At 53.9% G+C, this 26,649-nt stretch overlaps 1 protein-coding gene across 3 annotated transcripts in view; it reads left to right on the forward strand.

The window, feature by feature from the left end:
- The window catches only part of INPP5A (inositol polyphosphate-5-phosphatase A), a 247,020-nt gene that overhangs the window by 115,345 nt on the left and 105,026 nt on the right, over positions 1–26,649 (forward strand). For all 3 annotated transcript variants that reach the window (XM_010382741.2, XM_030940368.1, XM_030940369.1), the window contains exons 3-4: positions 895–995; positions 5,668–5,755. In XM_010382741.2, the coding sequence (XP_010381043.2) occupies positions 895–995; positions 5,668–5,755 (189 nt within the window). The remainder of the gene's footprint in view (positions 1–894; positions 996–5,667; positions 5,756–26,649) is intronic.

Here is a 26,649-nt window from a genome sequence, read left to right on the forward strand (position 1 = left end):
GGGGAGACCATGTCGCTCTCCAAATTCTCTGCCCGCGTGTCCTCTTGGAGCCTCTTGGTGGAAGCCGCCAGGTCACACAGGAGGCCGCACTGACAAGGATATTAAGGATGTTTGTGGCCCTGCTCTTTAGCTGTGAAAGTTTGGAACAGATTCAGCACGCCGCAGCGGTGATTACAGGAGTCAGAATCCTTGCTGGGGACCTCAGAGACATGTTGGGGATCTGGGAGCCTTGGTGGGGCGGGTGGAGCAGGGGACCAGTGGCCGTGATGCCAGCCTCAGTTCCCGGCTCTGCTACTTAGTGGAAGTGACCTTGCGCGAGTTGCTGCTGTGTGTCGGCGTCCTCCCAGGCTGTGAACAGGCGGCGGAGTGCCTGCCTCCTATACAGATGAACACACACGCATACACAGGCACACGTGTACGCACACATGCCCAGGCACACACGTGCTGGTATGTGCTCCCGCACACACATGCACACGTGTGCACCCTTGCTGGGGTTGTGCCTGGGTGTTGCTAATGGCAGACTTCCTGGTGAGATTGTGACCAGTTGATCTTGAGGCTCCCAGATGCTCTGCGGTAAACGTGTAACTTATTTTAACTGGAAAAAAGGCCTTCAGATGATTGACGAGGGCTCTGAGAAATCTGGACTCTTCTGTGTGGAATTTATAGTAATGGGAAATTGAAAAGTACTGGAAATGTAAATAACTAGGAGCACAAAGGCGAGGTGACTCCTAGAATCTGTCCAGAAGAACCCATGGTCGCAGACATGGGGCCCCGTCTCTGCCAGACCCTGGTGGCTCCCAGGCTGTGGGAGCAGTGGAGGAGGCGGTGCCATGCGTGGTGTGTGGCTCTGCGGGCGGCTCCGACCACCCTGACAGTGTGATTCTCTCCCTCCAGGTCGTGCACACACACAAGCCGCACTTCATGGCCTTGCACTGTCAGGAGTTTGGAGGGAAGAACTACGAGGCCTCCATGTCCCACGTGGACAAGTTCGTCAAGTAAGTCTCGGGGCAGGTGCTGGTGTGTGTCCTCTTCTCCGGGGGTGGGGGTGCCGGCGGGGGTCTTTTGATGGTACTGTGATCCCCAGCCTCACCATTCAGGACTCACCTGGGGGTCATCTTGGCTGAGTCTCAGTTTTCCAAAGAGAGAAGGAGTGGCCCAGACATGTGACCGCGAGCCTCCTTGGGGCGGCGACGGAAGGCCACGGAGTGACAGCCCGCTGCCTCCACACGGCGAGGTTCTGTGCTCTCGGGCCAGGGGACGTGAGCCCCACGTACCGAGCAGAGCCGTCCCCGTGTGTGTGTCTGAGGCCGGGCCTGCGGTGGCCGGGATTCACATCCCACTGCGGAGTCTGTCTCAGGGAGGTCGGCTGGGAGCGTCCATCTTTCTTGGAGACAAAATCTCCGTCGTTTAGGAGGAAGGTGCCCCGCATGTGATCCCAAAGTGCACGCCCTGAAACTTCCGACAGGGCCGGCCCAACTGGGTCCTGTCAGGGAAAAGGGGGCGCCCGGACCTGGGGCATCCAGGAGTGGACACGAGTAGGTAGGGGCAGGCAGGCTCATGTTCAGACATGGAGCCTCCTGTTGGCTGTTGCTAATAGTGGCTGCTGTATTTTCCTGAGGCCGCAGCCATGAAGCCCGTCCTCCGTGTCCCCTACAGTGTGGCCTTGGCACATTCCCGTGTTGGGGGCTCATCTGCACCTCCAGACCCTGGGCAAGCCCTGGCTTCTTCGCAGCATGAGGGCTTCTGGGACCAGCCCCCAACATCACAAAGCTTCACTGCTGCCACACTCTGTGGGTTGACATAGCCACGTGGAGTCGGGATCTGTGGGCAGAGCTGTTGAGCCCTCCCGGCCTGGTGCCAGTGTGAGTGTGAGCGAGGCTTCAGGCAATCCCAGCCGCTGCGTCCTCGCTGTCCAGGTGCCGGCTGTCATGGAGTGACATAAGCCCTCTGTCTTGAACTCCCAGCACAGGGTCCTTGAGCAAAACAAAGTGATGGTTTCAGCTGCTAAAAAAAAACTGCCACAACTTCCCAAAATAATCTATAATTTAAGGCAGTTTTTTTTTTTTTTTTGATACGGAGTCTCGTTCTGTCACCCCGGCTGGAGTGCAGTGGTGTGATCTCGGCTCACTACAAGCTCTGCCTCACGGGTTCACATCTAGCTGGGACTACAGGTGCCTGCCACCACACATGGCTAATTTTTTTTTGTTTGTTTGTTTTTGATAGAGATGGAGTTTCACCATGTTAGCCAGGATGGCCTCGATCTCCCGACCTTGTGATCTGCCTGCCTCGGCCTCCCAAAGTGCTGGGATTACAGGCGTGAGCCACCGTGCCTGGCCAGTTTAAGGCAGTTTTAGTCAAAATCTTAGCAGCATTTTTCCTAACACTCAACAGACTAATACTAAAATTGCCCTATAAAAGCAGAGGGTCAAGAATAGCTAAAAGAATCCTGAAAGAAAACAAAGTGGATTCTCACCCAGCTTGACCCCAGGGATGATTCTGAAGAAGCGGTGGGGCAGGTGGCACAGGCCCGGAAAGGAGAGCAGGTCAAGGCAGGTGCGCAGCCCAGAAAGCAAGAGAGCGGAGTCGAGGCCCCGCCCAGTCCCTCATGGCTGCACCTGGAGGAGGACAGGTGGGGACATGGGCAGGGGCACGGGATCGTTGGTGTCCTGTGTTGGGAAAAATGAAATTGGATCCCTGCTTTATGTCATAAGTAGCCTTTTCTCTCTCACCCTACGTAAGACGAATTTCAGTTGTATTAATTACATAAATGTAAAAGGCAACATTAAAAATTTCAGTCTAAAATATAGGAGAAAATCTTTATAGTTTTGGGATGAGAGATTTCTTTTGAAATGTACAGGAAGTGCAGCCTACAGAATAGAAGGTTGAAAAATGTGGCCATGTTTGAACTAAGTGTTTGCTTATGAAAAGGCACTCAAAATGAAGTCAGAATTAAGCCATGTTGGGAAAAGATATCGGCGGCGCACCTTCCTGACAAAAACCAGTGTCTCAATATATGAAGAACTCAGTGAGTCGGTAGGAAAAGGAAAGCAGCCCCTGTTGGGAAGCGGGGCACCTTCCAGAGGAGAGAAAGTGAGGATGGACCCTGAGCACGGAGGACGCTGCCCTCAGCAGGCGGGGATGCCATGAGCCGGACGGGGGTGACGTTGCCGGGTTTGGCGTGAGAGCTTCACAGCAGAGTGTGGCCCCGCGACGCCGTGTGTGTTTCCTTCCTCCGCACTTGATGCCTAATGTACGGCATTGTGATTTTTGCTCTAAACAATTTTCTTTTTAAAAGGTTAAGACATGAGAGAAACGCCATTGATTTTGACCAGTTCACTGGCTGGTTTCAGTGCCCTCTGCCCTTTTGTGTGGATCCTGGTTTTTATCTGGCATCCTTCTCCCTCTGCCTGAAGAACGTTCTTTAACGTTTATTTTAGCACAAGTCAGCTGCTCATGAGCTTTTGTTGATCTGAAAAAGGTCTTTGTCCTCATTTTTGAAAGCTGTTTTGTTGTAAATAGAATTCTAGCTTGTCAATTTTTTTTTCCTCTCACTACTTTAATGATATCGCCCCATTGTCTTCTGTATTGCATTGTTGCTGGTGAGAATCTCGTCATTGTGCTCTCTTAATTTTCTTGTATATAATGTGCCCTTTCCTCCACTGCTAGGTTTTGTCTTTATAGCTGGTTTGCAGCAACCTGATTATGTTGTGCTTTACTTTGATGTTCTTTATGTTTATCTTGCCTGGGGCTGTTTGAGCTTTTGCAGTCTGTGGGTTTATCCTTTTAATCAAATTTGGGGAAGTTTGTCCATTATTTCTTTAAATGCTGTTTTTCTTTTCCTTCCCTTCTCTTTTGTTCTCAGGCTCCAGGTACCTGTTGTTAGATTGCCTGGTTCTGCCCCACAGGGCCCCAAAGCTCTTCTGATTGTTTTCAGCTCCTTTTCCCTGTGTTTCGGTTTGGATCGCTTCTGTTGCTGTAGGTTTAAGTTGCCGGGCTCTTTTCTGTTGCAGGTTTTGATCGTCTCTTAGGTCCACGCAGTCAGTTCTTTCATTTCTTTTTTTTTTTTTTTTTTTTTTTGAGGCGGAGTCTCGCTCTGTCGCCCGGACTGGAGTGCAGTGGCCAGATCTCAGCTCACTGCAAGCTCCGCCTCCCGAGTTTACGCCATTCTCCTGCCTCAGCCTCCCGAGTAGCTGGGACTACAGGCGCCGCCACCTCGCCCGGCTAGTTTTTTAGTATTTTTTTAGTAGAGACGGGGTTTCACCGTGTTAGCCAGGATGGTCTCGATCTCCTGACCTCGTGATCCACCCGTCTCGGCCTCCCAAAGTGCTGGGATTACAGGCTTGAGCCACCGCGCCCGGCCGGCAGTTCTTTCATTTCTGACATTGTGTTTGTCAGCTCCTTCCAGAAGCCTCGCGTGTGCTTTCCCTGTCCTCGCTTTTCCCTGCTTTTCCCTGTCCTCACTTTTCCGTCCTCACTTTTCCCTGTCCTCGCTTTTCCCTGCTTTTCCCTGTGTCTGTGCGTTCCTTTTGCTCTCTGCTCACAGTTGTAATGGCTGTTTCCAGCTGCTTTCCGCTCATTCCATCATTTTTGCCTCTTCCGGGTCCGTTTCTGTTGACTGCTTCTTCATAGGATGACGGGACACGTTCACATGGTGTTGCTGCTTCTCATATCAAGTTATTTTCCATACAATGCCAGACATCGTGAATGTTACATTGTTTAGTGTCTGAGCCCTGTTTTCTTCCTTTAAAGCATGTTGAGGGTTGTGTTTGCCAACAGTTAAGCCACCTGGGGATCAGTGGGAGTCTGTCAAGGCATTCTTTGCCTTGCCCTTCTCTACTGGCGCGGTTTTATTTTCTTCAACGTGGAGCCCCCTTCTTCCTGACACGTGGACTGGCTGGATCACGGGGTGCTGGTCTCCTGTCTCCCCAATGTCTTGAATAAGCAAGCGTGGGTGGGGGGATGTCGTACTGTCTCCGTGGAGGGGCCGGACAGATGGGGCCTCGTCCTCCCGTTCGCGGGCTCCAGGGGTGTGTGGTGGCTTCCTATGCAGCCGTGCTTTGCGGAGATGGTGGCGAGCTTGTCTCCTTAAGGCTTTCCTGACGATAAAATGTGACCAGTAGGATGAACGGTCAGGGGCAATGGCGTGTCCAGAGGTCCTTTCCCTCCTGTGTGGTTGCAAGGCCGTGGCAACTCAACCAGCATCCTCACTGCCACTTCTGGGAGGAGCAGAGGGGGACAGAACTGCCTTGGCCGTGGGGTGCATGTGCCCCAACCTGTGTGTGCTGGTGGCTTTGGGGGTCCAGTTTCTCTCTGAAGACCAAGCGTGAGCTATCAGGAGACCCCCCAGAGCTTGGAGTTGTGCTTCCCTGGCATGAGACCTTGGGTGTGTTCTCGACGTCTCCATCCCTGGGAGGCCTCAGACCCCAGCATCTCACAGGCTGCGTGGAGACCAGAGCCTGCGGGAGCTTGAGCTCTGCACATGCTGAGAGCTGAACGTGAGGCCAGCTCCTGCGGTGGCTGCTGCCGCCATTCTCTGCCCTCTGCCTGTCATGGGTGGACGGTCTCACGGTGATGTGCCCATGTGCTGGGGCCCCTCTTTACACCTTGTGGGCATCTCATGAGGCGTCTGTGTGGCTTTTCCTCAGGAACTTACTTTCTTCCTTCCAGAGAACTATTGTCGAGTGATGCGATGAAAGAATATAACAGGGCTCGAGTCTACCTGGACGAAAACTACAAATCCCAGGAGCACTTCACGGTGAGTTGCTTCCGCTGCCCGGCACAGGGGTCAAACAGGCTGGCCTTGGCGGAAGCCAGCCCTTCACCTGTGTAAATGGAGAGGGGGTTGGGGTGCTCCCTGCCTGAAGCCTCACTCCTGCCACCCTCCCTGGCGCTCCCACAGTCTGATTGTTGGTCTGCTCGGTGGTCTGAGCCCATGGCTGGCCTGACAGGGAAGATGGCCCAGCACGCACAGGGTCTTGGGGCTCCAGACCAAGCCCAAGTGGGAGTTAGGGAGTGACAGCCGGGGAGAGGCCCAGGGCCTCAGCGTGTGTGAAAAAGAGGGAGTCCAAGGCTCCGGGCGTGTAGATGAGAGGTTGGACGGCAGCCGGGATCTGCTCCGAGAGCCACCATCGCCAGCCCTGCTCCCATGCTGGAGCATCCTGCCTCGGAGAGAGGCTGTTCCTCGGGATGACCACAGGGGGAGTGGGACAGAGCCTTCCACAGGGCTGCGAAAGACCAATCCCTCCTCTGGTCCCTCCTCTGCGGTCCTCTGTCAGGTGGACACATGAGAGGGTGGCCCTGGTGGACATGGCAGACACAGAGACACAGGCACCAGGTGTCTGGGAAAGGACAGGAAGCCCCTCAGAGGAGGGGACGCTCTGCAGGTCGTGAATAACTCGCTGTTGGTTCAAAGACCCACATCTTAAATCCCGTCTTTACGCCCTGGGCCCCCTGGCCTGGGTGCATCTGCTCCGTCTCTGGGGAGGCCCTGGGTCCCCTGGCCTGGGTCCATCTCCCCTGTCTCTGGAGAGGCCCTGGGTCCCCTGGCCTGGATCCATCTCCCCTGTCTCTGGGGAGGCCCTGGGTCCCCTGGCCCGGGTGCATCTCCCCTGTCTCTGGGGAGGCCCTGCATCCTTCTCCCCCATCTCTGGCCTGTCCCAGCATCAGTGCCCACCAGCCATCATCCCACCGTTGCGTGACAGGCCCTTGTTAATCTGCCCTCTCCCTGGTGGGCGCCCCTGTAGGCAGCAGTGCTGAGGGTCTCGCTCTCCAGTGTTCCTCTGCCCTGCGGGTGGGACTCTCATTACTCTTTGGGTTCAAGGGCCATCTCGCTCGTTTGGGCATCTAGTGCCAGTTAATCAATGTCCTTGTCCCTGAGATGGTCACACAGCTGTCATGCATGGTCCCCAGCCATAGTGGAGTCTATACAATCCCAGGAATCCCCTGTTCGGTCTCTGCCCCTCCCACTATCAAGCAGCTGCCACACACAAGTGGCCTCTCCTCGTGTTCCGTGGGGCACATGGGGGCCGCAGGGCCCACTCACACCAGAGCTAAGGCCTCATCCCTATGCTCAGGATGTCTCTCCACCTGTCAACCTGCCTTCCTCTCCCATCTTGGTCCCTCCTCCCGACCAGCTTCTTCCTCTCAGCTCTGCCATCCTTTCATTAAAACGGCAGTTTCCTTGACCCTCTCACTCTCCTCTGCCATGAACCAGCATCCTGTGTTTCCCAAGTGGGGGATTATTTAGATGAAAAAGAAAATACCACTGGGTGAGCAGCAGATTAGATGTTGCAGAAGAAAAGAGAAGGTGACTGAACTTGAAGACAGCCACAAAAATTACAGTGAAACAGAGAGAAGGACTGAAAAGTGGATAGAAATCACAGTGAAATACCAGGTGTCCTAACACGTGTGACTGCAGCCCCAGGAGGAGTGGGAAGAGGAGGCAGACAGGGCGATGCTTACAGATGTCGTGGCTCAGATTTCTTCACCATTCCATGAAACTTACAGAAAGATCCAAATACTGCAACAAGCTTCAAGCCAAATAAACATACCAACGCATGCCAAGGTCAGATTGCTGAAAGCAAGTTACATGAAGGCCCTTTGCCACCCGTCATCCTCAGAAGAGTAGTGCTCTGCTCCCTACCTCTGTGTGCCGCCCTGCCGTGGGAGCCTCATCTGTGCCAGTCACCAGCCACCTCTTCCTCAGGTGGACCGTCGCTCAGCTCTTTCCAGCTTCCTTTAAATATAAAGACACAGGTATTTTAAAAGTGAAGGGACGGAGGAAGATGTACCTTGCAGCAGTCATTAGAAGAAAGTAGGAGTGGCTGTCTCCATATCACAGTCACTTCAGAACAAGGGTGTTGTCAGGGCTGAGGGGTCATTTCACAATGATAAGGGGTCAGCTTTTCGGGAGGACATAGCGGTTGTGAATGTGTGCCCCTAATATCAGAGCTCACTTAGACACGAAACCGACAGGGCTGGATGGAGACGGACAGGAGGCTCTGCACCGCAGGAGGACCCCACAGTCCCCTCTTGCTGACTGACGTGCAGGTGGGTGGAGGAGCAGTGCCCGCCACCTGTGCCCTTGGTGTCTGAGGCTCTCTAGCCAGAGCAGCGGTGGATGCAGCCACAGACAGAAGGCACCCACGTGCTGGGCCCTGGCCAGAGCAGGCCTCTCGGTCTGTCCGAGCCTGGCTGGGATACCTGAGAACGAGGCACACATGGCTGGATGGTGGGTCAGCCGTCATGCTGTGGTTCTGTTTTCACCAAAAACATCTTTCCACAGCAGGGCAAAAGCCTCAGCAAAACCTTTAGGCCCCCGAGGGCTGTGACTGCCGTCCACACCTGCCTTTCAGGGTTTTCCAAGTGGGTCCGGAGTGGCCTGTGCTCGAGGGCTCAGGTCCACCCGAGACTGCCTGGTGTGCGTCACTGGGCATCTGCACCTGGCTGCTGGGCACAGGCCAGGCCAGCCCTGTATGAGCTCTGGGGTTGTTCTCCCTTCTTTCCAGGGGTCCTCCCTGGCCCTGGGTGGTTCCAGCAGAACAGTCGCCAGGGCACGAGTCTGGTTCTCGAAAGAACTTGCCCCTGCCTCTGTGAGACAGAAATGATACAAACACGTTCTCTCACCAAAAAGAATTAAATTAGGAGTAAATAAAAAAGATTTATGGAAAAGTCTCAAGTATTTGGAAATTAACTTATTTATTACTAACCCCAAGTCAAACAGAATGTCACCAAAGAAATGAGAAAATATTTTAAATTATGTGAAAAGCTAGAACCTTCAAAATCTGTGAGATGCCAAAATAGTCTGCACCCACTGCAGATCCTGCAACAGCCTTCAGTGAGGGGAGCATGGCCCCACCTGTCAAAGGAAAGGTGCCTCTCGGAGGAGGAAGCACAGGGGCTGGGCTGGGTCCCCCCGCTCAAGAAGCCGCCGCGCACTTGGTGCCTCAAAGTGCTCGACAGTGATGCGGGCCGGCGTGTACACGCTTCCCAGTTGGGTCTCTGAGATGTCTGACTCCAGGGTGTGGGGCACCAGGGCGGCTGAACAGGCCACCCAGAGGCAGCTGTGCCGGGTCTGAGGCCCCGAGGCTGTTCCTCCAGTTACCCTCATGACGGGGGTTTCTAGAAAATGGGACGGGATAAGGCTTGGGAGTGGGAGTGGGTCTCAGGCCTGCTCTTGGGGAACTGGGGCCTGGCAGGAGCTCCCATGCCTGTGTCGCCGCCCTTCAGCTCAGTGGGCTCCAGCCCTGGCTTCCCTTTCTGGGCACAGACCTGGTCTTTCCCACAGCCACGGCCCTGAGTGAGGCTTTAGGCCAGGTGGATGGTAGAGGGCAGCCTTGCCTGTCAGTGGGGAGGGTCCAGGATACCCCAGACACCCAGTTGGGAGTTCATGCCAAGCTGGCACCAGGTGGGCCTTTCATCCCTGTCTTGTCACTGAGACTGGGCCGGTGGGTCCTGGAATGCTGCCCCCTGGGCCACCACTGGCCGCCTCAGTGGCCTGGTCTTTGCTGGGGGCCCTCGGGGTGTCTGGGTGGCAGGTCCTGACTCCCCCGGGGTCCTGGGCAGAGCTGGACAGCAGCGGCCAGCCAGCCAATCACCCTCCTGCCCCAGCCAGGTGCCCTCCAGCTGTCAGAGGGAGGAAAATATAATTTTTACAAGATTGATGGTATTGGAGCAATATTTTTAGCTGAGTCTGGTTCAAATAATAGGCCATTAATTGAAAAAGGAAATTGAAATGAATTTATCTTGTACATAAATGCTGTCATGGGTATTAATAGGGATCAGAAAATAGTGGCCTGTTCCCAGAAGGCAGTTGAACCTGAAGCTGCGCCTGGCGCGTGAGCCTGTTGGGGCGGGGACGCAGCTGAGGGGCTTCGAGTGGCCTGCGGTGCCCATTGCTACCAGGAGATGGCGCCCACGCAGCGCCTGAGAGTTTCCTGCCAGCGATGATCAGAAGGCAACTTTTATGCTTAAAAAATGACGATATTAGGCCGGGCACAGTGGCTGATGCCGGTAATCCCAGCACTTTGGGAGGCTGAGGCTGGGATGGACATGCACCGACCCCACCAGGCCAGGTGGACCTGGCTCAGGGTGGAGGGCCCCAGGAGGTGCCCAGGCTGATCCCTGAGCTCTGCGCCCACATGGAGTATGGAAAAGTGGCGAGAGCCAGGCTGGAAGACGCCTGAGTGCCAGGTGGTCCATGTGCCTCGTCTCTGAAGCACCTTCGTCAGAGCCCCTGCTTCTGGGTTCAGCCTGGTGTCCCTACCCCTGGGAACATGTGTCTACCCACAGCACTGCAGACAAGGCTGGGGGGAAGCCCCCCATGGAGGTCTTGGTACAACGTTGGTACCCAGAGAAATTTCTTAGCCACTGCGGCGCACCCTCCCACATGGGCCTCGACACTGAAGAAGTGCCTGGGCGAGGCTTTCCAGGGCTGCCAAGTGTCTATTGATCCAAAGCCCCAACAGCACAGAAATCCCATATTTCGTCCGCTGGGCACACGGGGAGCCCCGAGAACACATCACTCAGTGCTTGGAGAGCCGACATCGGCCAGAGAATGCAGGGCAGCGGCTTTCCTGAACTCCGCTTCCAAGAGGGTTCCGTGAGGAAGAGGTTGCAAGTTCATTTTCATTTAACCTCACTCATGTCTGGTTTCACCACAGGAGGGAGCCCTGCAGCGGGAGGGGTGGGGGCCGGTCACTGGGCTTTGCTGCTGATTTGGCCTACCTGGGAAGCCCAGAGGATGAATGGGGGTCATATTTATTTTAGTGACTTGAGGCTTGCGTGGGGCCTGGTAGGAGCCAAGGCCATCCCGTCCTCCCAGCTCTGCTTAGTGACTTACCATCCATGGCACTGCCTCGCTTGTCACCCGCCCCTCCCGGAGAGGCTGCGTGGGGCTGCGGGCGCCTGAGTGTAGGTCCCAGCCTGTGTCCTGGGCTCTAGTCCCATTGAAGCCTTGCAGCTGGCTAGGCATGGGTCCCACGCGGACTGGTGGTGCCGGGAGGGCCTGGCTTGGACACCTGCAGCAGGTTCTTCACCTCCTAGCAGTGACCATGGCCTCTCAAAGCCTCAGCTGCTGCAGTAAGCTTTCCTGCTGGGAGCTATGAGCAATGCTGGGGCCCATGCCTGGGACTGCCCCGACTGGACTGAAAGCCCTGGCTCCTAGAGGGAAGGTGGCAGTGGGGTCAGGGTGTGAGAAGGAAAGCCCCGCTCTCCTCTTCATCCACCCACCCGGAAGAAGTTTGGAGAAACCATGCTTTTGAAATGGCTTAAAGTTGGAGCAGAAGGGTTTATCTGCTGATACAATTAAGACAGCTTTGGGAGAGGGCTGAGAAGGTGTGGCCTGGCGGACACACTGCCTCCAGGGACACCCGTGCCCCCGCCAGCTGTGCCTGCTCCTCGGAGAGTCCCCCCTACTTGGGAAGGTACCTGCTGCACAGGACCCCAGCTGGAGTCAAGGAGTCAGCAGAAGAGGGGGTTGGAGGAGCGGCTTGGTACAGGAGGTGGCTGTGCAGGCCACCCCACCTCGCCTCTTGCCTGAGCCCTTCTGTGGCCACGCAGGCAGACAGAAGGAGAGGTTGGAGGTGCAGCCAGCCAGCTGGGCCGGGTGAGCTGGTCCTAGACAGTGCCAAGCGGGGTTGCCCCGGGTTCCTGAGATGATTCTTCACATGCAGCACCTGGAGACAGTTTGGAGGGGCCCAGGGCGGTGTGGACTGTTACCCTTCCACAGCTGCTCAGGTGGCCCGGAGGCATGTGCACCCTTCACTATGCAGCAGGGCTCCGCGGGCCTGGGCACTCAGCCCAGATGGTGCGTGTGGGGATCTGTGGGACCCCGTGTGCCAGGAGTCTCTGGGCAGACAGCAGCGACAGGGCTGTATGGGGACTTTGGCAGGCCTGAGCCTGGGGTCCGATGACCTGGTTGGGTCTGGGGCAGCAACAAGCCGAGGCTTTGAGCAAGAGAGAGTGGAGTCCGAGCTCCTCATGGAGGAGGCCTCCGTGTGGAATGGCCCCAGAGGCAGGAGGCTGCCTCAGCCAGGACGGCCCCGTGCGCTTGCTAAGCCATGCCACCTGCTCGCTCAAGGCTCTTGGGCTGGGAGCAGAACTTAGAGCCTGCAAGGCCTGCTGGGCAGCGTGGCCACAGCACCTGGCCGCTGGTCACCAACCAGGGGCTCACCCCTCTCCCACCCCCTAGCGCTGCCTTTGCACCTCGGAGGGCAGGTCTCTTCTGGCACCATGAGTGACCTGCAAGCATCGCCGTGGTGGACTCTGCTCACGCCTTGGTGGCTTCTAGGCTTTTCCCGGGGCCCAGGCCTCCTGCAGAGCAGGGCCTGCCTCCCCTGTGACTGGGGTCTGTGGAGAGTGAAGTGGGGCACAGATGCCCTTTGCAAGTGCTATGCACGGCAGCTCACAGCCCCCACCCCCAGCTCTGGAGTCTGTAAGAGGCAGGCTCTTGGCATGGCCCCCAGGCAGCGGCCCTGGTGCTCTTGGGGTGGGGGCCCCAGTACCCAGCGGTGGCCCAGGAACAGGAGGCCCGCTGCTTCCTGGGAGACACCCTTCTGCTTTCCCTCCTCCTCCTCCGTGAGCTCCCCCTTCCTCTCTTGTTCTCCTAAATAAGACTTTAGGGGGAATTTATGGAAAATTGATGGAGTTTACGGATGTTCTTTGATCCAGGGAAGGGGAAGGAAAGGCAAACGCATTTATGATGAGGAAGCTCATCTGCCTTAGGGCTCCCGCCCTGCCCTGGGGCTCGCCGCCTCCTCACCTGCCTGGGGGTGAGACAGGCCTGATGAAGTGAGAGGGGGCGAGATTGGTTTTCTGAGGGCACCGGGCCCTTCGTGCTCCGCTAAATCACGGGCTGTCTGCTCAGCGGGCAGGTAATGACCTGCTCCCCGGCCCCAGCACCTGCAGCCCCGCGGGACGCGATGATGTGCGGCTGGGGCTGCAGTGAAGGTGAAACTGTCGTATCGATCTTTTTAGCACTAAAATATGAGCCACTTTACTCCGCTCCCCGCTGCTGTGATGTGAAAAATAATAACTCGGATCCAAATTAAAAATATTGATCTCTGGAAGGTGTTGAAAGTAAATAAACACCTTCCGAAGTTTTCGGGTCAGCCGAGAAATGGTATTCAGCAATAAATGTGTCAGAGTCCAGGGTTCTTGATCTGTTTTTTCTTTGAATTGATTTTTCATTATTTACTTCCTAAAAGTGTTGGAATTCGGTCCTCCACTGTTAAATCCCAGTGTTTGGGCAAATTATTTCTTTGGGGCTTATGAGGTGCTCCTAATCCACTCCCTTATTGATTGATTGATTTTTGACTCAATAAGCTTGCTTTATTTAGGACTTCCATCATAATTTTTTGTACATTTAGGCTTGACTTTTTTATTTCCTTCTAACAGATGAGCTGACATTGGGCTATCAAATGGGTGGGAGAACAATTGCCACGAGGTTAATTTCATGGCCGACTCCGTGCGTTCTAAGGAGACGGGGGTGTTTCCTGGCAGCAGGCTGTGCCTTGGGGTGCAGCCTTGACACATGTCGATCTGTTTACACACAGGGCTGAGTCCGTTGGCCACCCGGGGGTGCTCATGGGTGCCCAGGCGTCTACAAGCTGCCCACAGCTGGGCGGTCTCTGGGCACAGACGCTCTAGGCCCCCTGGGCTCCAGGGAGGCTGGGTTGTATGTCTCTTGAGAAGCTTTGCTTTCAGAAGGAAAGCTTCTGAAAGCTTGGTGGTCACCAAGACCACCAAGACCGCTGAGACCGCCAGATCTACCAAGGCCGCCGAGACTGCCAGGTCTACCAAGGCCGCCGAGACCGCCAGATCTACCAAGGCCGCCGAGACCGCCAGGTCTACCAAGGCCGCCGAGACCAGGAGGTCTACCAAGGCCGCCGAGACCGCCAGATCTACCAAGGCCGCTGGCTGCTCCCCGTGGCTCCATGTGCCAGGCAAGAGAGTGGAAGGGACAGGGCCTGGGGCAGCTTGAAAAGACAGGTGCCGCCAGCATCTGTGCTTCCTCATGGGTACTCAACAGGTTGCCTGGGAAACTCCTCCTGCCATCACCTGGAGTCAGCTGCTGTCCACAATGGAAACTGCCAGCCACCGAGGCTGCCGACCTGGGCCCTGGGGATGAGCAGCCCAGGAGACGAAGATGTCCAGGCAGGTCCCTGGCTCTGCAGGCGCCACTCCCCACGCCGGTATTCTCCACACCTCTGGGCAGACCTGGCTGTGCCCCTGTAGATGCCAGGCAGACTCACATGCACAAGGGTTCGGATTGAGGGCTGGGGCTGAAAAAGCAGGAAGTCCTGTCCGGAGCTGCAGCACTGAGAAAGGCACCGTGTCGAAAGCAGCCTTGGAAGGGTCCAGAACTGGAGAGATGGAGAGCTGCTGTCAGCCCGTAGCTCTGGGGCTGGTCCTGGCCCATCTGGCCATGGTACCACGGGCAGAGGGGTTCCCCACCTCTGGGTGAGGCAGGAGTGGTGGGCAGTGCTGGCCGTGAGGCCCACGTGGGGTGCATCTGGACTCGGGTCTGGAGGCATTGCTGTCTAAACAGAGGCTTGAGGGATGACCGTGCCCAGGTCATCCAGTGTTTCCTTCTCAGCGAGCAGCTCCCGCAGGATGGCAGTCCCTTCATTCACCACGCCCTGGTCCAGCTGCTGCACATCCACGGGTGTTCTGCGCTGGGTGCCGTGGCTGATGCACACCCACCGTCCCCTGTGGAGGAGACGTCTGCCCACAGCGAGGGCCGGGTCGGGAGGACAACCCACTTGGCAGGCAGTGACCTTGCCTGGCACTGACTGGGGCCTCCTCCCCAGCACTGTCCCGAGTCGGGTCTGCACAGCTTTGTGGCTGCCTGCCCTGGGAGGTGGAGCATGGAGAAGACCAGTGCCTCATCACACAGCCAGACGCACACAGCAGGATCCAGCACTGTCAGCTGGGCTCCAGAAACCTGATGACCTGCAGCCTGCAGCTCCTGACACATGGCATGTGACGTACAACACGTGACACGCGGCGTACTCCCTGTGACATGGCACATGACACGTGACACAACACGTTCCTGCGTTCTACTGACGACACGTGACACATGGCACGTTCCCGCCCTCCACCAACACATGACACACGGCACATTCCCACTCTCCGCCGACACGTGATACACGGCACGTTCCCGCCCTCCGCCGACACATGACACACGGCACGTTCCCGCCCTCCGCCGACACGTGACACACGGCACGTTCCCACTCTCCGCCGACACGTGATACACGGCACGTTCCCGCCCTCCGCCGACACGTGACACACAGCACGTTCCCGCCCTCCACCAACACATGACACACGGCACGTTCCCGCCCTCCGCCAACACATGACACACGGCACGTTCCCGCCCTCCGCCGACACGTGACACACGGCACGTTCCCGCCCTCCGCCGACACGTGACACACGGCACGTTCCCGCCCTCCGCCGACACGTGACACACGGCACGTTCCCGCCCTCCGCCGACACGTGACACACGGCACGTTCCCGCCCTCCGCCGACACGTGACACACGGCACGTTCCCGCCCTCCGCCGACACGTGACACACGGCACGTTCCCGCCCTCCGCCGACACGTGACACACGGCACGTTCCCGCCCTCCGCCGACACGTGACACACGGCACGTTCCCGCCCTCCGCCGACACGTGACACACGGCACGTTCCCACGTCCACCAATATGTGACACACGGCACGTTATAATGATGTAAATACTGATTATTGATTTAAGTGAAAATATTATATTGAGAGAGTGGGGGTGAGAGATGGAGTGTGTGTGTGATATTGAGTGAAGGGGAAAGATGGTAGAAAGTAGTTAAATCCTCTTCTTCCACCGTAGAAAAATTGAAAAGTCAATGTTAAAAACTGGAAAATCAAGAAGTAGCAATATAAGCTTTAGAGGTACAGAGATAAATACCGAAAGAAAACAATTGCCTCTGGAAGCTAGAAGACTGAAGTAGACAGGAGCTACTGTTTTCATAGTGTGCCTCACAGAACTCATGTGTCTGTGTGTGTGTTTAAAAAACAAAATTCAAGGAAACTTCTTAGGAAGACTCCTTCTGTTGATGGTGACATCAAACAAGACCTGCAGGAGGAGGTGGCACCACCAAGAAGGTGGTGTGTTGGTTTGTGATCTGGTGCAGTGAGAGCCCTGTGTGAGCAACAGGTGGGAGTGGCTCTGGTGTCTGAGCAAAGGCTGTCTGGGTGCCATTTGTTTTGAGAGAAGAGCCTAGAATCTTGACTGTCCTTTGAGTGTCGGGTAAAGAAATCTGAATGTGATGAGGTGGTCAGTGGGGACCATTACAGAGTTAGGGAGAGAGTTGAGGTAGTCAGAACTGGGGGAAGATGGAGAGGGGACAAGTATGTTGTTTCAAATGCAGAGTCCTGTGAGGTCTACCTTTTAAATTCGCACTGAAGCAAATGCACAGAGAGGACCAGAAGTGGTGATCCATATTGGTGCACATTTTCTTTTTGACTCCGATTCCTTCTCTTTAAGCCCAGACCGTCCAGGGCAGTGTCCCTTACTGAGCACTAAAGATAAGTAGGGTGAAACCCAGGAGGGAGGAAAACCAGATCCTTGCACCTTGGCCAAGACGAGGATGCTGAATGGAGCACAGCCCGTCCTGGAATGAAGCTTGTATCTCTCCCTTGCACAGTGCCCCACCCACAGTCCAGCCAGGTCTCTCTGTGTCCCCAGCTGCATGCTCCCACCTCTTTGTGATATGGTTTCAAAGACACAATCCAACGCCACGTGTAAATTGTTTGATGCTTGAGATCAGCTTAACTGAATTGCCTACATTGAAAGTAATGAAGACGTTACCTTCTTCAGGAAGAAAAAATAGGCAAAATGAAGTGCTTTCATGAATAGTCAGAAGGGTATTACTAACATAAAAATACTTAGCTTTCGTCTTCAAAATCTCTGTGTAGTTAGTGGCTTGTAAGCTGTCAACTTGTAAATGATGCAGTTGGAAATTGAAATGTAAATAACATTTCCATTTATAATAGCATCAAAAATATGAAATATTTAGGAATAAATTAGGTCAAGATGTGTCAGACCTGTATGCTGAGAACTACGATATATTGCTCAGAGAAATTAAATAAGATCTAAATAAATGGAGAAATATACTATGTTCATGGATCAGAAGACTCAATATTGTTAAGATGTCATTTCTCCCCAAATTGATGTAAAGATTCAGTACATTACTAATCAAAATCTGTGCAGACTTTTTTTGGTAGAAATTAAGCTGGTTCTAAAATATCTATGTAAGTATAAAGGAGTTAGAATAGGCCGAAGGAACTTTGAACATGAATAAAGATGGAGTCCCTATACTACCTGATTAAGACTCTTTATAAATCTCAATAATTAAATCAGTGCAGTATTGGCATAAAACCAGATAAACCAATCACAGAACATTATGGAGAGTCTAGAAAGTGGTCCACCATTGATCTTTGTCAGAGGTGTCAGTGGGCTTCAACAGTGAGTGAATGATCTTTTCAACAAATGGTGCTGTAGCAATTAGGGGGCCTTTTGCAAAAAATTAACTTCAACTGTTACTTGAAACCATATAAAAATTTAACTTGAACTGGATCATAGACCTAGCCTAAGAGCTAGAACTGTGCAACTTCCACAAGATCACATAGGACTTCTTTCTTTAAATATGACTGCAAAAGCAGAAACCACTGTAAGAGGAAACCAGTCAACTGGACCTATGAAGACTGACCGTATCAAGTGCTGGTGAGGCTGTGGCAGCCCTGAGCCCTCGTTTTAGTGGTGGAAATGTAAAATCGCAGAACCACGTGGGAAAACATGGAGGTCTTTTTAAAAAAAAAAAAAATCGTTAAAAATACACACACCATATGACCCAGCCATTTCCCTCCTTGGCATTTACTTAAGAGAAACGAAAGCACATTCCACACAAAGACTGAATGTTCATAGCAGCTTTATTCAGAATAGCCAGAACCTGTCAACAGCCCAGATAGCCCCAGCAGGTGAGTGGGAACAGGAGGGGCCTGTCTGTGTACACCGCGGCGGGTCAGTTGTCGCAGTAATTATAGTGGGCAAAAGAATCCAGACCAAAAAGCACATTCTTTATGATTTCATGTATATCATATTCTTAAAAATGCAAACGAGTCTGTAATGACAGAACACAGATAGTGGTTTCCCGGGGAAGGGGTTGGGGTGGGGGCTGGAGGGGTTCTCATGAGCCTTAAAGGGAAGCCAGGTCAAACCCGGGCTGGGAGAACGGTAGATCCCTGCACCTTGGCTGAGATGAGGATGGTGGACGGAAGGCAGCTCTCCCTTCCACTCTGCCCACCCCACCTGCGCTCCAGCCTGGCCTCTCTCTGCTCCCACCCCTTCATGCTGTGGTTTAGCAAACACAATCCAGAGCCAAGGGTAAATTGTGTCAAGGGCTGAAGGGACCCAGGGAACCTTCTGGAGCGACGGGCGTGTTTGTCTTCTGATTGCAGTGATGGTTTCGCGGTGTAGATGTGTCAGGATTCATCCAGTTACACTTCACATGGGTGTGGTTCTGTCAGTGCCATTTACATGTATCTTAGCACTGTAGAAGGAAAACCTAGTCTTGTGGTGGATGGCTTGTGAGTGGACAAACTGCGGATGATTTAATTGAAAAGGGAAGTACTTCCGTCAGCTGCTGGCCCCGTGAGCAGACTATGCACATCACTGTGTGTGTCTTACACTGAAGGAAACTCGGCATGTCTCGGGAAATAATGGCAGAGTGTGAGTGGTTTTCCATTTTACAGACACATATGCTTATGTCATATAAAATTGAAAAGACTTTCTTCTCGCCAAATCTTATTTTATTTTGACACAGGATGTCACTCTGTTGCCCCGGCTGGAGTGCAGTAGTGCATTCGTGGCTTACTGCAGCCTTGAACTCCTGGGCTCAAGTGATCCTGTGACCTCAGCCTCCCAAGTAGCTGAGGATACAGGTGTGCACCACCACACTTGGCTAAAAAAAAAAAATTGTTTTTAGAGACTGGGTGTCACCGTGTTGCCCAGGCAGGTCTCCAACTCCTGGTCTCAAGTGATCCTCCTGCCTCGGCCTCTCAAAGTGCTGGGATTACAGGTGTGAGCTACCGTGCCCTGCCAAAAAGATTCTTTAGGTTCAGTAAGGCTTTATTGATTTTGAATGTAACATTATTCCCACTCAGGGAGTGATTTTGTTCGACGTTCGCCTGTACTTTCTCTGCACTCTGAGCTGGCAAGTGCCACCTTCTGGCTTCTGGCTGGGGTTGGTTTGCAGTGGAGTCTGTGCCTATGGCAGCTGTCTACATGGCTTTGAGTCGTTATACTTTCCTTGCCTTTTGGGGAGCCCACGTCACAGATCCCTGGTGCTCTGTGAGCAGATTCGCCCCTGGGGATGAAGTCATCTTGCTCCTCTTCTGAGCCGTGAGCAGGGCAGGGCCGCACTCACCTCATCCCTCCCCCGCTCTCCCTGGGTAGGAAATCCGTAACAGGCTCTTTGGCAAAGGCTGGGCCAAGGTGCCTCGTGGGCGGCCAATCCATCAGGCGGCCGACAGGCGTGATCGAGTGCCGTGTCACACGCAGCCCGGGAAACAAACGCGCCGCACGAAAGGTATTGGCGAACAAACTGAAAAATTGTAAAGCTCTTAAGGACTTTCATGCTTGTTAGCATTTTTTGACAGAAAATCACTGAAGCAGTGAACATAAAGAAATAGCTATGGTTGATTCACAGTTTAGCTTGTTGTTCTGTTCATTTGGCCTCAGGTGACATTTCACTTCCGGAGCCCTGTGAGCTGCTCCTTGCTCTGCCTGGATTTCTTTCCTGTGCGAATTCTTGGGGGCCCCTCAGCTGTGCTCACCCAAGCACGGCCTCCCTGGAGATGAATTTTTATGATTTTGAAGGAGACTGAAGGAGACTGAATGAACAGATATTTTCTTCAAAGCCCATCGGGTTTGGCTTCAGGTGCTGTGAGCCGTGTGGACATTTCTAGGCTTAATCCACAGAATGAATGTGAGCCTTTATGTCACAGCCTGCCCAGGACCCTGCCATGTGCCTGGAGGGCACCTGACCTGCTCTTGAGGCTTCACTACCTGACATCCCAAAGGGAACATCGTGCAGGTGGCCGTCGGCACAGACCTCCCCTGTTGCCCTGTGCATTTGTGTGATGAGTCGGAGTGTGGCACACTGGTGTGTGGGGGTGGCTGGGCCTCTGAGCACAGCCTCTCACAGCCACGTCTGCCGGGGCCCGTAGCTCCCCGTCAGCAGCAGCCCAGAGTGGAGCACAGAAGTGGGGGTGATTTTCATGAGTGCAGCTTGCCATTGGCTTAGCACCTGCTAGAACTGCTGTGTGCTCTTCTTTGAAAACCACCCATCCTTGCGTCCCAAGGAGGATGAGAGGTGCGATGTTTTCCTGGGAGAAGGTGGCTCCCGTCCTGACCACACATCCCTGTCAGGGCAGCGTTTAGCGCATCCCAGCTGCGCGTAGAGATGCATCCTGCTGTCTTAAGTATTGGAGTCCCCAACGCAGGAGCCTGTCAGTTAGTGGCCAGGGGCCAGTTTTGTTGAGCAGGCTCTGGCTGACTTTCCGTGAACCTCCGGTACCCACCTGTGCAGTTGGTGGGCCCAGTGCAGGGCGGTGCCCTCCAGGGAGACCGTCGGCATCCTCTCCACCCTCTCCAGGGAGACCGTCGGCGTCCTCTCCACCCCCTCCAGGGATACCGTCGGCACCTCTCCACCCCCTCCAGGGAGACCGTCGGCGTCCTCTCCACCCCCTCCAGGGAGACCGTGGGCGTCCTCTCCACCCTCTCCAGGGAGACCGTCGGCACCTCTCCACCCTGGCCTCCTGATGGCTGCAGCTCAGCGTTCATTCTGCACAGTCACTCCCCACGTGGTTTCAGGTGTCTGGCATAGAATCATCGCTTTTCTACTTAGTCATCCTCTTTTTTGAGTTTATGTCCGTTGGATTTGCCCCCATTCAGGTCATGCTGTCTCTCAGTTTGCAACCTTAAACAGAGTGTTTGCATGAATGGGATGCAGATACCTCGTCAGAAGGAATTTGCATGCGGCCTGTCCCTTCTGGCTGTGGCCCTGTCTTCCAGCCAGTGCTGGTCAAGAGTCCTCCCCGCTCAACAGGCTTGTTAGGGGGTGGCTTGGGTTTTCCCTTTGCAGCTGAGGAGTTGAGCACTCAGGGGCTGCCCCTGCCTGCCCAGAACTTTCCTGAAGTTGTGGCCTGGTGGCACCCCGCCTGTGCAGGGCAGGTCCCTTGAGGCCAAGCCCTGTTGTGCATGAGGGCCCCCCGAGACTGAAGGAAATGAAGCTGGAGCTGCAGAGACTGTGCCCACCTGAGGCCTTCCCTCGCCTTTGTAGACACACCTGTGTTTCCAAAGAAGGGGATGGACCGAACTCTTCACTTCCATCCCTAGAGCATCTCCCAGACAGCGCACCCTGCGGCGGCCACGGCTAACCTGTGGCCTTGAGAACATAGGAAAGCCCCTCTTAGGTTCACAGAAACGCCTTTCCTAGGAGTAAACAGAGGCTGTGCTTTTCCCCTTGATTCTGTGTCGCTAATTGTTAATTATGACAGAGAAAAGTGGCGTAAGATTCAGGGTGTTTGTTTCACTGTGTCATTTATTCCCTGGTTAAAAGGGAAGAGTGGGCTGGGTGTGGTGATTCACACCCGTAATCCCAGCACTTTGGGAGGCCGAGGCAGGTGAATTGCTTGAGCTCAGGAGTTCAAGACCAGCCTGACCAACATGGTGAAACCCCATCTCTACTGAAAATAGAAAAATTAGCCGGATGCAATGGCATGTACCTGTAGTCGCAGCTACTTGGGAGGTTGAGGCTGGAGGATCTCTTGAACCTGGGAGGTGGAGGTAGCAGTGAGCCAAGATCACACCACTGCACTGCAGCATGGTCAGCAGAGCAAGATCCCGTCTTAAAACAACAGCAACAACAACAACAACAACAACAACAAAACAAAAGGAAGAATGATATAACCACATTAGTCCTTGACCACGTCTGCCTTAAAACTGCGTCACGGTGCGCCTGCTTTTACTCACCGCTTCCTCCCACGTCGAGGCTGTTGTAATGCATCCCTCCTTCCTCACTGTGATTCATCGAGGAGCTTGGGAGGTGATTCATACTCAGGGACACCTATGTTTAAACCGACAGAAAGGGAGAGACATTGGACCACATTCCTCCGTGTTTTCACTGGTTTTAAATCTGATTCCTGCTGGCTGGGGAACTTGAGGAACTGTGAAGTCGTCATAGGCAGTAGAGAGGTAACGGGTAAGGGCCTTTCAAGCGTGCAGTGAAGAGACACCAGCTGTACAGCTCCCTCCTCTATGGAAAAGGTGGAATTTAGATAGCTAAAGTATTAAAGTATGCGTCACTGGGTTTGAGAACAGCCACAGAAAAACCCGTCGGATCACCCGAAACCGGTGGCCCTGTGACGCCCCCTCCGGAGGCTGCTGTCTTTGCAGTGGAGCTCTTTTTCCTTCTGGAGTGCAGCAGCGTCTGGAATTGTCTGGGAAGACCCTGAAGGATGGCCCACTCCAAGCCGAAACATCTTTCAAACGGAAATTGTTACACTGTGCTCTTCATCTTGAAATTAATGTTTGGTTGTCAATTTTTATTGCTGACCTAATGGATGAAGTCCAGCAATTGCAGCTGTCCTCTTAAAGCGGCCCCCAGTGTGTGCTGTGCAGACCTTCTCGGCAGGCTACCCACCCCCCTCGTCCGTAAGTGGACTTGGGTAGAGAAAGGTATCTGTGCATTGAGAGCTCGTCGGAGATGCTTGAGTCATAATGCGTACTCAGTGTTCTGGGAATCACAGGAGGGTGAAGGTGATTTTTAAAAAAGTTCTTTTCGTTAATTCCTCTCACCCCCAACCCCCTCCGCCGCCTGGGACAAAAAAATGGTGGGGTCCTGCTGGATGCCACTTTCCAAGCCGGGGCCAGACCTGCCAGTGTTGAGCAAGAAGGAGGTTTCATCTGAGGCTGGCTGAGTTTTGTACATCTATTTATGAGATTCAATAATGTAATGATGTGCTTGTCTAATAAATGCTGCTGTACAAGCTCAGGACAGCAGACGTTTCCAGTGTGCCCAGATTGTCTAAGCCGCAGCCCCTTTTGGTTGGAGCTCGGCTATATAATAAATATCGGCTGTTCTTCCAACCATCGTAATTATTTAAAGGGGTTTCAAAAGAGAGAGAACAAATCAAATCAAGCCATTACTATTGAAGCTCGTTCTGGAGTTAAGTGTGTTTTTAAAACTGTGGGCCTTGTGCAGAGGCTCCTCCCAGTTTTCATCTATTATCACAATAATTGAGTTTGTAGCTGGAATTAAATTTATCAAATTGCATTATCCTCTTTAGAAATTGGATAGGCATGCTGGCAGGGCGAGGCAGAAGTTAATCCGCTTTCCTGAAGCCTCCAGTGGCCCTGCACAGCGGGGCTGAGGAGGCCCAGACATCTTCCTGTCACCCCGGACACGATGTAATTTCTCCTCAATCCCTTGTGCAAATAATGACATTTGAATCGAGCATTAACAGGCTTAATTACTTTAAAATTGTCATTTTAATTTACACTGATATAGTATTGATCATACAAGCAGAGATTAAGCTGTTCAGTGGAGCAGATGATGGGGAATTAAACATTAAAGGGTCCTCAGGGGGCCGTGTGCGCTGCCCGGCGCGAGCCGGAAGAGGGATGATATTTCTCGGTAATGAACTGGCGGCATGCGGGGACATGAATCTTGGGCTCTTGGAAAAGGGGAAATAATGGGGTTTGGGAGGCATTTGCAGGTTATTCATTCGCTGCCATGCACCAATTCTCCAGTGATTCATCCGCCTCACCAACATTTATTTATCCAGCAAATTCCGGAGCTTTGACCTTTTTGCTAAGTACATTGAACATAAGTTGGAGTGGAGATTTTTCAAGTGTAACTTTTACAAGTATTTGTTATTTTTTCTTATTCCTAGGCAACATCAAACAACGTTATTCAGTTTTTTTAGTGTACTTGAGTCTGCCAGCCTTGCAGTGTTGGTGTGGTGGTGAGGGACTAAGGGGCTCCTACAGCCCAGCCCCACACTTGACTTTTGAAAATTCCAAAGACAGATCCCAGGCTCAGCTGTCACTGATCCTTTCTTAGGTGAAATGACATGAGAGCCTCACACTCTGATGGCCTCGGCCTCCTTTCAGCTGAGGCTTTCTGGTGATGGTTGCAGGGCAGCTACGCCCTGTAACTTAACCATGCTGCTTGTTGGAAAAAATATGGAAATGAAGCAGAACATGGGTTTTTCAGACGCACATTTGACGGACCTTCCTCTGGCAAAAATCAGAGCACTTCAAATCCTGTAAGCGCAAACGGTTTCACTTTTCAGAGGTTATGTAATAAAAAGTTAAGTGACTGATTTTACAGTTCAGTAGGGAGTGATGAAATTCTTGATCACTATCCATAATGGCTTTATTTTAAACAGTGGGCTAGAGATTTAATTAAAGCATAATCAGGGAAATGAAAAAATGTTGATATTTCTCCTCAAGTTAAACATGAATTTGCACAGGGAGCATTAGAAGCAGCATTCCTCCTGACATTTTTGTTCTCTTCCGTAAGATTTAAAAGCTTGCGGCCCACTTCACCCCTCTCTGAACAGCTCAGGGGGCTTCAGCCCCTGTTGACCGTGCCCTGGTTTTGGTCCATTTCTGTGGCTTTCTTTAAAAACTGCTGAGCTCTGTCGTGTGGCCACCACTGCTGGCGTTTATTGAGCATGCACTGCTTGTGGGGCTTTGTTCTAAAACCTGGGGATCATTTCCCCTCTTTATCGTCGGGGCGCCAGAGACACAGGAAGGTTAACAGCCGGTGAGGCCGGGCACGGTGGCTCACGCCTGTAATCCCAGCACTTTGGGAGGGTGAGGCGGGCGGATCACGAGGTCAGGAGATCGAGACCATCCTGGCTAACATGGCGAAACCCATCTCTACTAAAAATACAAAAAAATTAGCCGGGTGAGGTGGTGGCACATGTAGTCCCAGCTACTCGGGAGGCTGAGGCAGGAGAATGGCGTGAACCCGGGAGGCGGAGCTTGCAGCGAGCTGAGATTGTGCCACTGCACTCCAGCCTGCACAACAGAGCGAGACTCCGTCTCTAAATAAATAAGTAAATAAATAAATAAACAGCCGGTGAGTAGCACCAGCTGGTGTGGAGCTGGGAAGTAGCCCCGTGAGCGCCAGGTGCTGCCAGGCCGGGCCCTCCCCATGAGGTGGGTTCCCTGCTGCCCTCTGGCCTGCTCTGAGGGGCACAGTGTAGGCTCCCATTCTTAACCTCGAGGCTTTCTATGTAGCATGTCCTCACGGGACCACTCAACAAGAGGGAGCAGGGAGTGGGGTAGAGGAGCGGTGAGTGACAAGGCAGAAACAGCTGCTCAAGGAGGTCCTGTGTTCTCCTGGGGAGGCACACAGGAATGTGAAATGTCTCTGTCAGCGGCATTTCAGCCTGGCTCAGCCGCGTCCTTGAAAGTGGTGGCTGCTGCTTTCAGATGCTTGCAGACACCATCCATGTGTCCTTAGTCTGACAGTGACTTGGTCAAGCTTGGAGGATATGGGGCCTGCCTGTGCATGCCCCACAGGCAGAGAGGGCAGGCACGGTCCGCGCTGGACTCTGGATGTGTGGCTCGCAGTGGCATGTGGGTAGATGCCATTGGGGTTGGCGTGAGCGTGGACCTGGGTTTCTAGAAGGGCATTGTTCCCGTGTCCCTCTCCCCACTGTGGCCTTGCTGGGCCCCCAGGGAGCCAGGACCCGCTGGTGACTGCTGCCTCTCTCTCCTCAAGGCGCAGCCCTGCACGGCCCTTCTAGCCCTCTCAGGTCTTTCTTTTGTCCAAACTCTTATCTTCTCCTGGGCCCCCGGGGTCACGAACCTCTTCGCAGAAAATCCATCTGCAGCCACCGGCCCCATACTCCCAGCCCCCATGCCCTCACCTCACACGTTCTCAGCCCCAATGTTCTCAGCTTCCATGCCCTCAACCCCACACCCTCAGCTTCCATACCCTCAACCCCTATACCCCCAGCCTCACACCTCCAGCTCCCGCACCTCCAGCTCCCAGGTTCTCAGCCCCACGTCCTCAGCTTCCAAGCCTCAATCCCACACCCTCAGTCCCCAAATCCTCAGCTTCCAATCCCTCAACCCCATGTCCTGAAACCCACGCCCTCAGCCTCCACCCCCCAACCCTACATCTTCTGATTGTGCACTCCCAGAGAACCCACACCTGACCCCACACCCCCAGACCCTACATCCTCTGTGCACTCCCAGAACCCACACCTGACCCCACACCCCAGACCCTACATCCTCTACGCACTCCCAGAACCCACACCTGACCCCACACCCCAGACCCTACATCCTCTGCGCACTCCCAGAACCCACGCCTGACCCCTCACCCCCAACCCCATCTCCCAGCCCCCATCTTCAGCCTCTCCTCTTCTCTGCTGGAGTCCCCAGCCCCTGGCTTGCTTGCTTCTCAGCATAGCCCTGGTCCAGAAGCAGGAGGACACTGTCAGCCCCTCCTTGCTGGCGGGGAGGGTGGTTAGGGCACACCTGTCCCCTGCCCCTCCGCTGCCCACAGCACAGCTAACTGTCCGTCATGCCTGCGTG

This window comes from Rhinopithecus roxellana, chromosome 11, assembly GCF_007565055.1.
Source record: "Rhinopithecus roxellana isolate Shanxi Qingling chromosome 11, ASM756505v1, whole genome shotgun sequence".
Classification (NCBI taxonomy): domain Eukaryota; kingdom Metazoa; phylum Chordata; class Mammalia; order Primates; family Cercopithecidae; genus Rhinopithecus; species Rhinopithecus roxellana.